The following is a 16,420-nucleotide window of genomic DNA, read 5'->3' on the forward strand; positions in this document are numbered from 1 at the left end:
TGTCGGACATCCGACAATTGGTTTGCTAGGTGTTTACAAATGAAAAGAAAACAATTCGTTGTATCGGGAACCCGAATGCGCATCAAGTGATTTTGAGGATTCCGCGATTTACACGCATTTCAAAATGTATATTACCCGATACAGTTTTCCTTCAAAATTATTCCCCATTCAAAGGTACCCAAAATTTATATGAACATATTCCCTATCTTCCTCAAGATGTTAGCGTGTATTCGGAAAGTGAGTACAATGATAAATGTGCGTTTTCTCGTGAATTTGACCTAAAATAGATGAATAACTCCGACATATTTTTCCTACATTTTCTTCATCCAACTCACAAAATAAATTTGAAATAAGTATATAATTAAAAAAATTAAGTAACAGTGTTTTATTTATAAATGCACTTAAAAGTATAAAATAATTTTTCATGATGGAATCTCTCAAATAAAACGCTTGCCGTTCAATATTGTCACAATTTTTAATTCAATTGCAAGCGTTTTATTTGAGAGATTCCATCATGAAAAATTATTTTCTACTTTTAAGTGCATTTATAAATAAAACACTGTTACTTAATTTTTTTAATTATATACTTATTTTCTAGTTTTTAGTGCATTTAAAAATAGAACACTGAAACTTATTAATTTTATAATTAATTTTAATTTGTTTGTAAATATATTTTTAAGATTTTCAATTTTATTTGTATATACTTGAGATTATAAATGATATTTAATTATGGGCTTACATTTATTAATTAAATGTATAATGTTAGTAAAAATTTATTTAGGTTGGTAGTTTCTCATCCTGTTGATTTCAGTTAACGCTTCGTTATTGCATGGCTTCTTTCCTGTTAGTTTCGAGCAATCCAGTTCTTCTATTCTTAATCCATCCAGCGATCTTACACGACTCAATGCCACATATGCTTGCCCTTCTTCGAAAAGCTTGGATCCTAGATACACCACTGCGTAGTCCACAGTTGACCCTTGTAATTTATGAACAGTTGAGGCCCATGATAGTATCAGTGGAAGCATTCTTCTTTCAGCAGTTTCGTAACTGAACTTAGCAGAAAATTGTATTTTTTTTTTTTTTTTGGCTGAATCACATGTGTACCAATTCTATCAAAGTCAACCCTTACTGACGTTATATCTGTTTCGTACATTTGTTCTCTGCGGTAGTGAGGCCAAATTATGTTCGTTATAAATCCTACTGCTCCATTAACTAATCCCTTTGTTTAATCAAGCGTCCACTAACTGATCTTGTGCTTTGATAGTATATATTTTAACATTTCGATTTTTGAACCATTGCAGCACAACTGTGTTGTGTAAAGGTATATATTTTTGACTGTTTGTGTGCTTGTGTGTGTGTGTAACCGAAAATCGTGTTTTTGGCGAAAACCGATTTCGGTTTTGTAACTCAAAACCGGTTTACCGGTTAACCGGTTTCGGGTTTGGACACCCTAATTACTTACATATTTTTTAATTATATTTAAGATGCATAAACAGCTTCAATTTTATTAAAACATGTTGCAAACTATCAATTTTTTAATTCTTTCTTATTTTCAGCGATAATTTACATATTTTTCACTATAGTTATGGGTCCTCAGTAATCATACAGTAATTTACATGTGTTTCTCAATATAATGAGTGGCTCTTTTTTAAGATTTTTTCTTATTATCAGAATTGAAGCCGCTATAACTTTTACACGCAATAACCGAAATTAGTATCTCGAACAGATTTGAGAATGGGAATTTTTTCTTAATCTATGTACTAAAAATCTTTCGTGTAGCTTAAATTTTTTTTTTCGATGGAAAACTAAAAAATTTTGTCTTTTCCTCATCTATTATTATGAGCAGCAAATCTACTGTCCTTAGTTGAAACATTACGTAAACTTAATTAATTTCAAATGAAACTTACGTTGGTTGTTGATTGCTATACATGTATGACATTGAGGTATAAGAAAAATCATATTCTTAATTTATTTAAATAAATATAACAGTTCTTTTGAACTTTCAAGAACAATGTACAAAGTGTATCTATTATTTTGAGCAGGTGTGTATAAACAGTACATTTGGGTCCAAATTAGCTGTATTTTGTAATAAGGATTTCCAGAGGTCAGAAAACGTCACCACCACAATGCAAAATTTCAAGCAATAGTATCAGTAATGGGTGCCACCGTGGTGTAATGGTGTATGCACTCCCGCCTTGTACGCAGAAGGTCGTGGGTTCGATTCCACCGCTAGGCAACATCAAATTTTCAACGGTGGCAAAATACACCTCAGTAATGTTGGAAACATTTCCTGAGAATTTCAGTCATGTAAAACTTCTCTACCAGTGGTGTCTTAGGACACGCCGTTTGGACTCGTCGATAAACTGTAGGTCACATATCATTGAGCTAATATGAATCGGAGTACACTCATTGATATTAGAGAAGTCTCCCTTGTTCCGCCTAGGATGTTTGAGGAACAATTATATATATTATAGTATCAGAAACGATGGGTGCCACCGTGGTGCAATGGTATGCACACCCGCCTTGCACGCTGAAGGTCGTGGGTTCGATTCCCCGGCCAGTCAACATCAAAATTTTCAACGGTGGCAAAATACCCCTCAGTAACGTTGGCGACATTTCCTGAGTATTTCAGCCATGTACAACTTTTCTATAAAGTGGTGTCGTAAGGTACGCCGTTCGGACTCGGCGATAAACAGTAGGTCCCATATCATTGATCTAATATGAATCGGGGTGCACTCATTGATATGAGAGAAGTCTCCCCTGTCCCGTCTGGGATGTTTGTGGAACAATTATTATAGTATCAGAAACGATACTGGGTTCAAGGATCTCTTCCAGTCAATTTCATTTCAAGGATTGTAAATAACGTCTTGTGCGCTGTTCGGACTCGGCGATCAACAGTAGGTTCCATATCATTGAGCTAATATGAATCGGGGTGCACTCATTGATATGAGAGAAGTCTCCCCTGTCCCGTCTGGGATGTTTGTGGAACAATTATTATAGTATCAGAAACGAAACTAATGGGTTCAAGGATCTCTTCTAGTCAATTTCATGTACAAAGGATTATAAATAAAGTCTTAATTGTGCATAAAAGTTTCTACTCTGTTCCATATAAATGTCCCATCTTAGTATATTTATGTCTTTGCTATAGCCTTTGCTCAAGGTGAATTTTGTAAGATGGCAGAGAAGGTGAATTGAAGCCTTAGTCTACTCTTGTTGTCAAAAGTTTTTATAGGAAAAGAAAATAATGAAACAACGAAATATTTTTGGTAAAATTAAAAACAAAAAAATGTGCGTGTATACGTTTGGTTAAACTGAAATAGGATTTATTAAGCAAGAGAAGACATCAACTTTACTATTAATAAATGTATGTATGAACAGACACAATACTGTTTCATTACAAATATTTGATCAGAGTACTCTGTAGGAACTAGTAAAAGTAAAAGTCAGTTATATTTTTAGGATGTTTCATGGATCAGTCCTCAAATAAGGTATGATATACTAAGATAGGATTCTGCGCTATATAATTTCCAAATAATTTTATAAATTTTATGTATGGGATAATTGCCGTAATTTATACTTTTAATTCCATTTAACTTTTAATACAACGTCATTCTTATTGGCGATAGAAATAAGATAACATGTCATTGAGCCGTTGTTCTTCCGAATTTCTTTTTTACACAAACACGAAGAATATGAATAACGATATTCTCGAAAAATGTTTTAAATTTTCCGACTCTTGACACTTTTATAGAAACACTTGATTTAAGTCATTTTTATTTAAACCCTAAATTTGAATGTATACCCTCGCCCCTTTCCTATCGTACAATAAGCAATAAGTGCTTGTCAACATAATAGACATGTCAAACCCATAACCTTGGAAATTGTCTGCTCGCGTCTTTTTTCAAAAAAAAATGCATTTGGCAAACAGACGTCATCGTTATGAAAACTGAAACACGCTCCTTGCACCTGGCGAGACAGCAAAGTCGACAAAGACCAATTGGTGTATACGGTCATACGCAATGTGTGTTACGTTAAACATTTTTGGATTTATACAATAGAATAAGAAGCCAATGTAAAAGTAAAAGACTTTGATCGAAATAAAAATGTCAACAAATTCAAATATCTTCCATTTTTTTCAATGCGTATGAGCAATGAACCGACGATTAGTAAAAAAAACATGTCATTCATACGACACATGGTATTCACAATTCAGACTCCTTGCCAACCATCTCTATTATACACAGTGGCACACATACTTCATACAGCATTCGCACTACGCAGTGTGTTTTGCGTATCAATTCATAACAACACAAGCAGACACTTTATTATGAAAGTGAACTTATTTTCAGTACATGATAGATGTGACACACACACACGCCATTAGTGTTTGGTGTCGTGTAGTCTTCTCCATGGCTTACAAGAATAAAATGTTTTTGGATCAAATCAGATTCGGAACATGCCGAGTAATAGTAACTTACCTTTGATAATTTCTCTTCAGTCTTTGCAATAATAGTTTCAAAGGACTCCCTGTGTGTAAATATTTTCCGGCTTTGAACTTTGCGATGAAAGGATTTGTCGAGCAATGGCCGTGACACCTGTCAATTTAAATAAAAGAGAAAAACAACATAAGGCAATTAACATCCAAACACTTGTCGAAGCATTCAAATATACAAACAAACATATATTGGATATCAACATATATTGGATATGCCTGTTCCATAACCCGCAAGAATCTATAAATTTTTGCTACGATAACAATTCTTACCTTATGGTATCGAAAAACAATAGTACAAATTTGTAGATCCTTGTAGTTCTAGAAGAGACCCTATATAGAATGAGCATACAAATTGTGAGTTTACACTAGTATCTACATACATATTTAACTTCGGTTTGAAAAATTTTACTTCGATAAAATACGGGGTTTTTCACATTTCTCTCCCAGTGGTCTAAAGATTGGTAAATATTTGCGTTACTGTTAAGCTTAGTTTATGGCAATTTTGTTCCCTACACCACAATATGGAAATCGTATTAAAAGCTTATTTTGCTCAAAATTCATGTAACACCGCTAAATATATGTCTTAGAACCCTTATTGGATTATCAATATTCATATCTCGAAATGATAAAATAATCAAGATATGCATGTCTGCCCGTCCGTTCATTAAAAATTGTAATCAAACTCTAGGCTGCAATCTACTTGAGCGGTGGTCACGAAATTTGGTATGGAGGTCAGGTTTTCTTTCTGTAAAAAGCAAACAAAAATTGTTATGTTGCCTTCATTGTAAATCAGCGACACATAACAGTGGAGAACAGGGACGTAGGCAGGGGGCCCAGGGGGAATGAAGTATTGTAAGAAATATTTTCAAATTGTTTGCTTGAATACTATTTTTGAGTTCTGTCAGTAAAATCTGAATTACTTTTTATGTAATTTTATTCCATTTTCATATAATAAAGGAACGCGGAATTCCGTAAGAAATATTTATAATCCATATTTAAAGCCTCGAGGCTTCTATAAAGATCGAATATATCTTTATAAAGGTCTAGAGGATTTATACTCATCTTTGATCCAAAAAAAGTTACTCGTACATTATTTTGTGAATGGACGTTCATGAATGAAATGAAATTGGGCAAAATGTACCATATATTGGTTTTCGTAAAGTATAACTCGAAACCGAATAAGAAATTTGTTTCAAAATGTTGTACTCTAATTTTAGACAAATTTTGAGTTAAACAGTAGGAAAAATTCGTTTCAGATAATTTGGTGTCATTCAGCCCAATCCGCCCGTCTGTCTCCATGGCTGGAACGCATTATAACTCTCGAACGAATCAACCGATTATGTCCAAATTGTGGATTTCGTAATATTTTGTCCAAACTTAGATTAAGTCATATCAGTTCACTCCTTCAGTTTCAAAATGTAGTTTTTATACTATTTTAACAACATTTTCGGGTACCTCCCTCGCAAGAGTTCAACACAACAGCAGTTTAAGGGCTGTTCGATGAGCCTTTGGACATGTTGACCAAAGGTACTCCTTGTGGTCTTGTTTACAGCGATATACTATTTTTCATAGCCAAGTCCGTGCTTCCTGACATATGCGGTGACCAACTAAAATGGCTGGTTATATGGTATTATAACAATCGAAAGGAAAGGCTCTCAAAATAAGATCGACTTCCTAAATGGATTAATCGGTCCATTCCTTCAGGTACCTTCTCTGAAAAGTGCAACTCTCTTGCCCTTTAATCCAAATCAAATTTATTAACGTAAGAATTTATTCGGAACCGTCACAGTCGTTAAGATAAACTCCACAAAAGTTTCGATATTTTTGTCTGCAAGTTCATATCGACGCCTCCAAACAATAGTATGCTAAGTCGACTTAGCATGTTTTCAAGTTCTTTACATTTTTATATTTAACGTCCTTTAACTTAAATTCTGTCAAATTTTGGTAATGATCGGTCAATCCGAACAGAAGTTATAAACAAATATTGACTTAGCATAGTACTGAAGTTCAAAAAAATTTCCACACTTTGAGAGCTTCTCCTGCAAAACTCACTTTTTAGACTTAGCATACTATTATTTGGAGGTGTCGATATGTCGAAAGAAGTTCATAAACTATGGACAATTTGCGTCCAATTAGCATACTACCAGCACTTTCTAAGGTGGCAGAGCACTTAATGATGTACCAAATTTCGGACTACATTGAAGGAAACAAAATTTTAAATAATTTTCAGTTTGGCTTCAGGCGTGGACATAGTACCACTGCCCATTTACTTTATCTTACTGACACAATTAGTGAGGCTGTTGATGCTGGTAGTTTTGGTGTTTTGGTAGCTCTTGACCTATCGAAAGTTTTCGATAGGGTGGATTGCCAACTTAAAGATAGTTTTCATTTTAGTAGTTCTGAGTGTAAATAAATTTACTCCTATATTTCCGAACGTTTGCAGTTTGTTCACTTTAATGGTGTTTATTCCAGTGAGAGGCTGATAAGCAGTGGTGTACCCCAAGGTTCTGTCTTGGGCCCACTTCTATTTATAACGTATATTAATGATATATCTACTGATAACTGTTTACCTTATTTTATGCGGATGACATGCACTTGTTTTTTTAGAAACAACGTTATTGCCGACTTAGAATCTGATATTACACATTAGAGTCTAAAAGCCGTTGGCTGGCCTCGAATAATTTCACTGTTAATGTAGGAAAATCGAAGTCTAGGCTATTTAAGCCTATGAGAAGTGCATATTCAAATATTTACGTATACATGAACGGAGCTAATATAGAACTTGTGGATGAAATGAAGTGTTTAGGCTGTATTTTTGATGATAGACTTAACTTTTCCAACCATATTCAATTTCTTTATTCTGGTGTGGTGTCCACTTTGCGCAAGTTGTACTGTAACAATTTGTATTTGCCGCAATTTATTCGGAAACGTCGTGCATTTGCTTTGCTTATGTCTCATGTGTCATGTTATATTGAGATAGTTTCTGGCACTTGCGAGGACAATTTCAGCAAGTTTGTGAGGTTGTATAACATGATTTTGTGTTTTGTATTTAAGTTAAAAAGTTATGATCATGTCTCCAGCTGCATTTTTTGGGAGTTCCCTTTAACATATGAATGTACCAAACCGAGCACATACACTCCGGTTCTCCTGAATAGAACCAACCAATTTTGGCTACAAATACCGTTATATCTAACGATAGGAGAGGAATTGAAAATTATATTTTTGTGGACATGTAGAGTATATAGTAGCCGATATTTTCAATACCTTTTACTTGCTTTATGAAAAAAATGTCAAAATATTGGCATGTTTTAATGGTTCACCATAAGAATTTGCACAAAACCTTTATCAGATGTGGAAAGCTGTTACAAAAAACTACTTATAATTAAACATAAAGTCCGTGAGTGTCCATTGCCAACAAATATTGGGCAAACAAAATTGTATTAGGGGCATGGAATATGATGAACATCGATGCTCCAAATATATTATCAAGAAATCGATAGAAACAATTTACAAAGTCAAATTGAATACTGAATTGTGTTTAATATTTTCAAGACTACAACAAAAGAACAAAGAATTCACATTTGATAGCTTTATAAGCCCAAAACAGAAGAAATATGGTACAGATAATTCAAATTTCTGACATTCTAATTCAATGATTGATATTTTATCTAAATCGGAACATTCCATGTTCCGACGTTAAGTTTTTGTTTTCTTTTACCTCCGGGGATTCTTAGCACCCTCGTATTACCGGAGATTGAGGGCCATGTTTCATTGTTTTTATTCATACTGTTTGGTTTACAAAGGATAATACTTCAGTGGTTTCTCGTTGCCTTCTGAAGGGTTAAGTTTTCCGTCTATATATTCAACCGCTCCATATGGAGTACAGACGCTGTTTGCTGCCGCCAATTGTTGGTCAGACGCTGCATTTTCCTTTTTTTTTTTGGTTCGCCCCGCATATTTTATTTTTGCGGTACCCGCCATATCTGATGAGCATTCCCCTATCCACCACCTGGGGAGGCGTCCGATGGGAGAAAAAATAAGGAAAAAAAGAACTCCTGTGTATTAGAGTTCATAAAAATCGCAAAACAAAATTGTTTTTCATCTTCACTCTTAGATAATTGCGGTATATCTCGTATTTCATAAATATCTTTTATAATAACTCAAATTTCAATGGTGAAATACTACATGATGCGAACTTTTGATGTTTTATGCGCGTAAATCTCGAACATCAGATTCAAACATAACACGCTAAGCATAGTTGCACTAATCGGAAATAATCACATTTCTCTCAACAGAAATCATTAAAACCCTTATTTTTTTCTGAAGTAAAATTGGTTAATTTATGTAAAACAATTGCAACACTAATTTTTTGGCCTATCTTATAACCGGGGCACTTTTTTTATTCGAATGTATCATAACTTTTCATATAAGTTTGTGCCATTCGAAAAAATCACGTCTTTTTCTAAAGTAAACTTTAAATAATGTATGTAAAACAATTTAAAAAAAAAAATAAAAAAAATATTTTGGCAACGTTTGCCAACACAAATTTTGGGTCATTCTTATAACCGGGGCTCTTTTTTGTCAGATATATCCAAATCTGGACCGTTTTTTATTATTTTCTACAGAATAGTCTATGGATCGAAGATATGATTTGTGCAAAATATTATATCAATAGGATTACAAACGAGCTTTTCAGGAGTTTTAATTAACTTTTAATATACATTTCCCCTCTGTGCGATGCCAAAAGCTCTTAAAAATGGTTGTGAAATTTCGGATATTCGGTATCTAATACCAACAGCTTTTCTAAGAGTTACGGTACGTTGCTCGATTATTGGACTACAGCTACACTTAGTCAAGATGAAGTAGGTCCATATATTCTTTTTGGGATTTTCGATGGAAATTTATATGAAAGTAGTGTCTGGGATAGATTTCCTTAAAATATTGAAACCCCGTAAAGCTTGCAGCTATAAACCCATCATATTTGAACACAATTTAACATCCTTTCGTTAAATTTAATTAAAGAAAGTGGCATACAAGAAAAATAGGAACCGCACTTTGGACTAATGCACAGGTCGAATGTAATAATGCGGAAAATAGATTATTTTAGGATGTAGAGAAATAAATTAAATTTGAATGTATCTACAAACTCTTTTAACTTACCTGGCGGTAAAGGACATGTGCCACATCATTTGATGCTTGTGAATCTGTCTCAACTTCCTGTAGGAATGTTTCCCAAGCTTGGAAAATTGACAAATGGCAGGCGGGTCTGAAATGGAAAATATGAATAAAAACAACATTTTATGGTAACAGTTTATAATGTGATTTACTTACCTCTCTTTTCTAAGTTCAGCATTCTTTATACGATAATTGGTAACAAGGGTTTGTAGGGCAGTTGCATGTTCCTCGTACAAATGGGAAAGGGTTTCGGTAAAGTCGGATACTGCCAACAAAATTAAGAGCAATTAATAAATAAAAACGATATCGATGAATATTTTACAAAAGAAAGGTGTTGTTGTAGACTGCAGAGCTAATCAAAATATCCTATACACAACAGACAATAAATCGGTAGATATTAATAATGAAAATAATCCTCCGTTCCATTTGTTATTCCTAGTTGACCTTTGGACTTTATTTTCCTATTGAGGCCATTGAAATTAAAAACGAAATCGCCACAAGACGACTGAAGGCAATAAGGAAATAAGTACCAAAGACGTAAATATATAAAGATTTGTTTGTTTCTTTTAACATGTCCCTGTTATACAGCAACGCCCGTACAATTTCTTTTTTTTTGTAAATTCATTCCTTCCAGTCGTGTACTCATCTGTACGTACATATGTATTGATATCCAAGACGAAGTTTACATAGAGGGCTATAGTCGGAACTGGCCGACCATGTGATATCCTACAACACTTTCTCTATTCACTAGTTTTCCATTGAATTTATTTTGCATGTTTGCGACACGCTATTTGTTAATTTCTTTATTTTAAAATGGACAGACGGACCGCTTTGGTAACATTTACACACATACGTATTCCTTCAAGGAATTCAAATTTTTTTAAAAATAGCTTTCGGTAATTTTTAACAGATCCACAATTTGGAGGTATTATATTATTTTTACCAAAGATAATACAAAAACTTAATGGCCCCGTACAGCATGGTAATTCTTATCAATTAAAAAATGGGAATTTCTCTATCATGATTTCAAAACTTTTCTATCGTGATTGAGACATTTTGTAGCATGGATGGTAAACGTACAAAAGAACCATCTTATTAAGGAACCCACATATATGTTAGACAGTTGTTCGGTTATCTATCCGCTACAGTGATATAATTTTCATCAAGGGAGAGACCAAGAGTTCCTCGTTTTCCACACTGTGGTGTAGAGTATTTTCAAATATGAGGGTCCAAGAATATGTGAAAAATGGTGTATGTTTCATTAATTTTCTGTGGTATAGCAAATTATCCTAAGAGTCGACTCCGGCGACGTGAAAAAAATGGCCTCAGTTGGAGTCGAAGGAAAAGTTGAAAGTTCTACACATGTGGACGACACAAAATACCATTGTGGCTAGTGGTGGCTAGTGTGTATGTGTGTGTAATGTGTATGAAGCACAGGGTAAATTGCAAAACATATCCAAATATTTTAGAAGAACTCCACTGATGTGTTATTTCCCTGAAAGCAATCTACAAGTTCAACTTTTATTTGAAGAAATGTATATTTCTCCTTTTTACTTACCAGTTTTAATCAATTTAAAGTTGACATTATTTTGGGATTTAAAAGCCTCATTTAAACTACTATGACCGTAATCCTTAAGCACACTAGTATGGGACGCCATACTAGGCTTGGGGATGGGGGAACCACGTCCCCTCCACCCAAAAAAGTTACGACTTTTTGGACCACCTAAAGATTTTCCCAAGAAATCTAGATGGAAACAAACAAGAAGTCGCATTATTATCACGCCATGGCAGAATGGCAAAGGAAGGATAACAAAATAAAACACAAAAACAAAAAATACCAAAACAACAAAAAACGTGTGGCAATCAATGGCCATGAATAACAATAATAATAACAAAGAAGGAAAGGCAAAAAAGAAAAGTACAAAAAGTAATTTAAACAACTGAACAAAACGAGAAAAAATGAGTCCCTAAGGAAGCTGTGGGCTGTGAAGAAAATCAGCTGGAAGGAAACTTGGTCACTGTGACAACAGCTTGCGCAGATGAAAGGTAAGGGACCTTAATGCGTTAATTATAAATAAACGATGAATGTTCATACATATATACATACATATGTATGTTTTCAATCTCTATCGCCATGAAATAATCCCTGAAATATTTAGGCATGCATAGCAACTTGGAGCTTTATGTTGAACACAGTACGTTGGTATTAGTAAATGTGCAATAATACAAAAACGGGCAAACAATGACAGCAATCGAATCGCATTAGTGACAAATTAACAGGTTTTTTCAATAGTGGCAATTAAACGATTATCATTGGCCAAATCGCTCGCTTATATTGGCATCCAACACACAAACACACCAAAAGAACAACACAAACGTTAACACGAAATGTTAGCAGGCATTTGTAATACTCCTTTGGTTAGAAGACGTTTAAGGCGCTGGTTGTTCCTCCACTCTCCCCCTTTCCTTTACAATGTATAATTGATCTGCCAAGACGGAGTGTGGTGGAACTTTGTTTAGCTTGCTTGACTGTTTTAGGAAGCTATACTCGAATTGTAAACATTTTGATTAGAGTTTGGTAAAAATTATTTTGGGGGCACCTGTCACCTTTCTGGGGAACACCGCTAGCACTACCACCACTTGCAACACTAACCGATCCGGGACCCAATGAGGAGGACCGCACATCTCGTGCTGGGTCATACTGATCGGAAGTCTTGGAGCGCGTTGCATCTGGTAGCTTTGTGGTCTCGTCTTTGTGGGAGCGGGCGAAAAGACCTCCCGACGGCGTATTACGGCCTCGACGTGGTGAGGAATCATACACACCAGCATAGTTGTCCAATGCAGGAGATACTTTTCCACCCGATGATGATGACTCATTCGCTGCCGATTGTGGACTTTTGGGTTGGAGTTTGTATTTTGGTTCGCCGGAATCGAAAAAGGCATCAAAGTTTCGTTGTCTTAAATTTTCCGTATTGAAGACCGGATTCTCTACTTGCAATTCCAAATCCTCGCGTAATCTGTAGGATTCTCTTTGGTCGCTGGAAGTTGATCGTCCTAAACGTCCTAGCGGTATGTGTAGCTTAGGCCTGAGGCGGGATGATTTACTGGATGGTGATTTCTGTGAGGTAGATGGTTCGGGGGGCAAATCCATTGGCGACATGGGCCTACCCCAGCCCGGACCCAAACGCGGTTGCGTAGGATCTGGTGTTGATGGCTCCAGGAATATACTGGGACTGCGATCTCGCTGCAGAGATCCCGTAGGATATTCAAATTCGATTTGGCTGCCATGAAGTGATGGCACAGATGTGCTCTGCTGCTGCTGTTGTTGTTGCTGTGAGGAACGCATGTTTAGATCATTATACATAGGAGGTTGGAAGGAGGCACCAGTGGGTATTGTATTTGCCGGTTCCTCTTCAATCTTACGAAGGGCAATTGGGGTACGATGCACTGGTGTGGATCTTTTCAACGATGAACGTCGCGGAGGCGTAACAGAAGTGGGTGGTGGTATGGGTGGGGGCAAGTGCACCGAAGGATTATTTTGGTCACTAATTGTAGAAATCGGTGTTCGACCGGGATACGGATAACGTGGGGATACACCTGATCCCGTTGTCAAAATTGGCAGCTCAGCACCAAGACCTGGATCTGTTAAACCACCTTGATCGTAAACGTTGAAGATGTCAGGTGCTGGGACTGGGACAATTGAGGTGGTGGGAGTGGGCAGTGCACTGGGGAACTCTTGAACACTGGACACAGACTGAGCCAAAAATTGGGCTGACTGTTGCTGTGGTAGTTGTGGCGACGAAGGCGGTAAACTTCGGGCAGGAATAACAATGGGAACTTTTGGTTCACGTAGGCAATCGAGTGTTGGTCGTGGACTTATACGAGGTATAGCAGCACCGTATGTCATCAAGATGAGTTCTTCAGCTGGAAATATTACAAACATTCCTGGCCGCCCCCATGTGACATGGCGACTAGCTGCCAACCCAAGCGGGAATACGTCTGCCAGCAACACCTCCACTAATAACCTCAACTGCTGTTTGTTTTTGTCTTTTTGGTACAAAATGTCTTTTTTCTTTGTTGTTTTTGCTTTTAACCTTAACAATCGAAATAAAATGCATTATTATATTTAAACAAAGAATGACAGAAAAAATAAAAGTAAATTAAAAGCTAAACAAACAGAACAAATTCTCAATGTTGTCTGTTTGATGTTCAATGTTCTTACGTACTTGTATATACTAGATATATAGATATACCCTGGTTTTAGGGCTCTATGAACGATAATAAAAATATCACAATAAGTTTCGACTGGTCTGGTCGATGAACATCGATGAAACCGAGTCTTCGACAGTCTTTCACAGCTTCAATTTGTCAAATTTCATTTAGAACATTGCACTGTCGCTTCTCATCGGCATTATCATTTGTAAATCTGGAAAGGAGAGAAAACAGAAAAAAGTACGAGAAGATGTTAAAGTGGATATACATATCAATCAGGATTAAAAATAACACAAAAAGCCCTAAAATTACGTAGCTACATCTAATTCGTAAAATACTACGTTTCCACTAAAACACTTCCTTCCTAAAAGATAATCTTGGATGCATCCATTTGTTGAAATTTTATTTACAACCAGAATAAATTTATTTCTCTTAACATTTCCCACACAAATTTTGCGGTACACTCTCTCCCATTGAAATCGTTTATCCATCGCTACTTTCAACGACACTCTATTTGCACAGAAAATTTGTATCAACGTCATGAATGCAAAGAAGACTACAATACCAAATGGAAAAGGAAGGAATTTATGTCATTGACTTGATCTTGTTCTTCCTTTAATGTGCTTTACATGGCAGCTATTTTGCATTCCTTTGCAAATGCAAGACAACGAACAAAAATAACAACAAAAAGATAAAATTGCTTTGAACTCAAAAGTTCGTGGTTAATTCACGAATGAAACATTTGGTGGCAACAATTGGGTCCTCAAAATAGACGCACGAACACACATGCTATGAAGTTAACTGCGCCGTACTAAAGCCAACTATTCATGAAAACCTTTTGACATACTTTTTCGAACGAATTCATAAGCGTTAGAGTGTCCCAAGAAGGCATATAAAATAAAACTTTAGTAATGATTCTTAAGACCATAGAAAACATTCATAATTTCAGAGGGTCCTATTTTTATAGACTCAGCCGTAAAGGGTACGTATACTTTGATACGACCTAAAAAGTGTCTCATTGAAATATGGGTTTAGACCCTAAGTATGTTTGGACGAAATATGTTTCAGACAATTTGGAGTCGATTGAGCAATATCCGTTCGTCTGTCTGGCTGGCTGGTACGCACGATAACTCTCGAACGAAGCAATTGATCGGGTCCAATATTTGGCATTCGTAATAAATTGTCCAAACTTAGTTTAAGTTCGAAGATGGGCTATATCGTTCCACTCCTTCGGGTAACACACACACAGAATTCGGAACAAGCGATGTTTAAAAGCTTCTTGTTCTTGCGAACCACTTTATGACGGTACAATTTTTTTCGGGGCAAGTCCATACTTCCTCATAAAATGGCCCATAATCTCCAAAGAAGCCTTTTGGTACCAACTTAATTGGGTAGTAGATAAATAATCCTCGTATTATTTCATACAGCTTCCAATTATGTCCGAATATCGACTACATCTGACCACTCGGGTACCTCCCACACAACGTTTAGGAAGAGTGCAGTTAAACAACCCGTTTGGGATTATTTTTAAATTTGACAGCATGTTTTGTATGTGGCCCTAATTAAAACGGTAGAATTTTTTCGGGGCAAATCCATACCGCCCAAAAACTCAAAAAAAAAACATCAGAAGTATTGTGTTTGGTTCTTTTCTTTATGTTCGAGGCTGAAGGTATATCTCAGTCGGCACAGCTTACAGTAAAATGTTTTATTACAGCTTTTGATAAATACAAGGTCATTCTTTTTATCTTATATATAAAAGGCAATGTGGGTATGTTAGTATGTTCCTTATAGACTCATAAACGGCTGAACCGATTTTCTTGAAAATTTGAATGTACAGGGCGGGAAACCTCTCCTATGCCCTATTTTTAAAAAACGCTATTTTAGCAAAACTTTCGAACGTATCGTTGAGAAAATTAATTTGCGAGGCAATAGTGGTTGTGTCTCCGACCCTAGATACTCATTTGGCGCCTAGAGACCTGGCCACGCCTACTTTTACAAATATGTTGTATGTTAATCCAAAACTACTTAACTGATTTTCTTGACAATTTCAGAGAATGTACAGGAATGACCCCTGGTGAAAATAGGCTATATATTTTTTTGAATTTCGGAGTAGACTGGGTACCTACCCTAGGACCTAGGCGGCTTATTCCCTGTGCCCTATTTTTAAATGCGCTATATGCAACGCAGACCGGGTCGGCTAATATTTTATAAAATCAAGACAATACGTCTGTATCGGATGAAAATTCTATTGGAATTATTCGAAAAATTTTATTTGTAATTCGAGACACCAAATATAAAACCAATGCAACCAAAATTTTTATAATTTTAGATGTATGATATTGTATGATCTTGCATCTACTGTTTTATTGTGGCTACATTTGTAGTTGATAACTTTGCATGGAGATGAAGTTCTAACCCAAAGTGAGACATATTGGTTTTGCTGCAGTTCGTAGTGAACAATTTAATTTCAAAATTTAGCATTTTTTACATTTAAATTTGTTGTCACATATCATATAATGAATGTATTATAAGGTAACT

General features: G+C 35.7%; 1 protein-coding gene across 1 annotated transcript in view; it reads right to left on the reverse strand.

Moving 5' to 3' along the window:
• The window catches only part of Stacl (SH3 and cysteine-rich domain-containing protein), a 427,746-nt gene that overhangs the window by 312,539 nt on the left and 98,787 nt on the right, over positions 1 to 16,420 (reverse strand). The window contains 6 exon segments of the mRNA XM_073988359.1: positions 4,479 to 4,595; positions 9,656 to 9,761; positions 9,827 to 9,935; positions 11,229 to 11,414; positions 12,271 to 13,764; positions 13,897 to 14,096. Of these exon segments, the coding sequence (XP_073844460.1) occupies positions 4,479 to 4,595; positions 9,656 to 9,761; positions 9,827 to 9,935; positions 11,229 to 11,414; positions 12,271 to 12,613 (861 nt within the window). The 5' untranslated portion in view covers positions 12,614 to 13,764; positions 13,897 to 14,096.

This window comes from Musca autumnalis, unplaced genomic scaffold (assembly GCF_047663935.1).
Source record: "Musca autumnalis isolate F117 unplaced genomic scaffold, ASM4766393v1 scaffold_5, whole genome shotgun sequence".
NCBI classification, from domain to species: Eukaryota; Metazoa; Arthropoda; class Insecta; order Diptera; family Muscidae; genus Musca; species Musca autumnalis.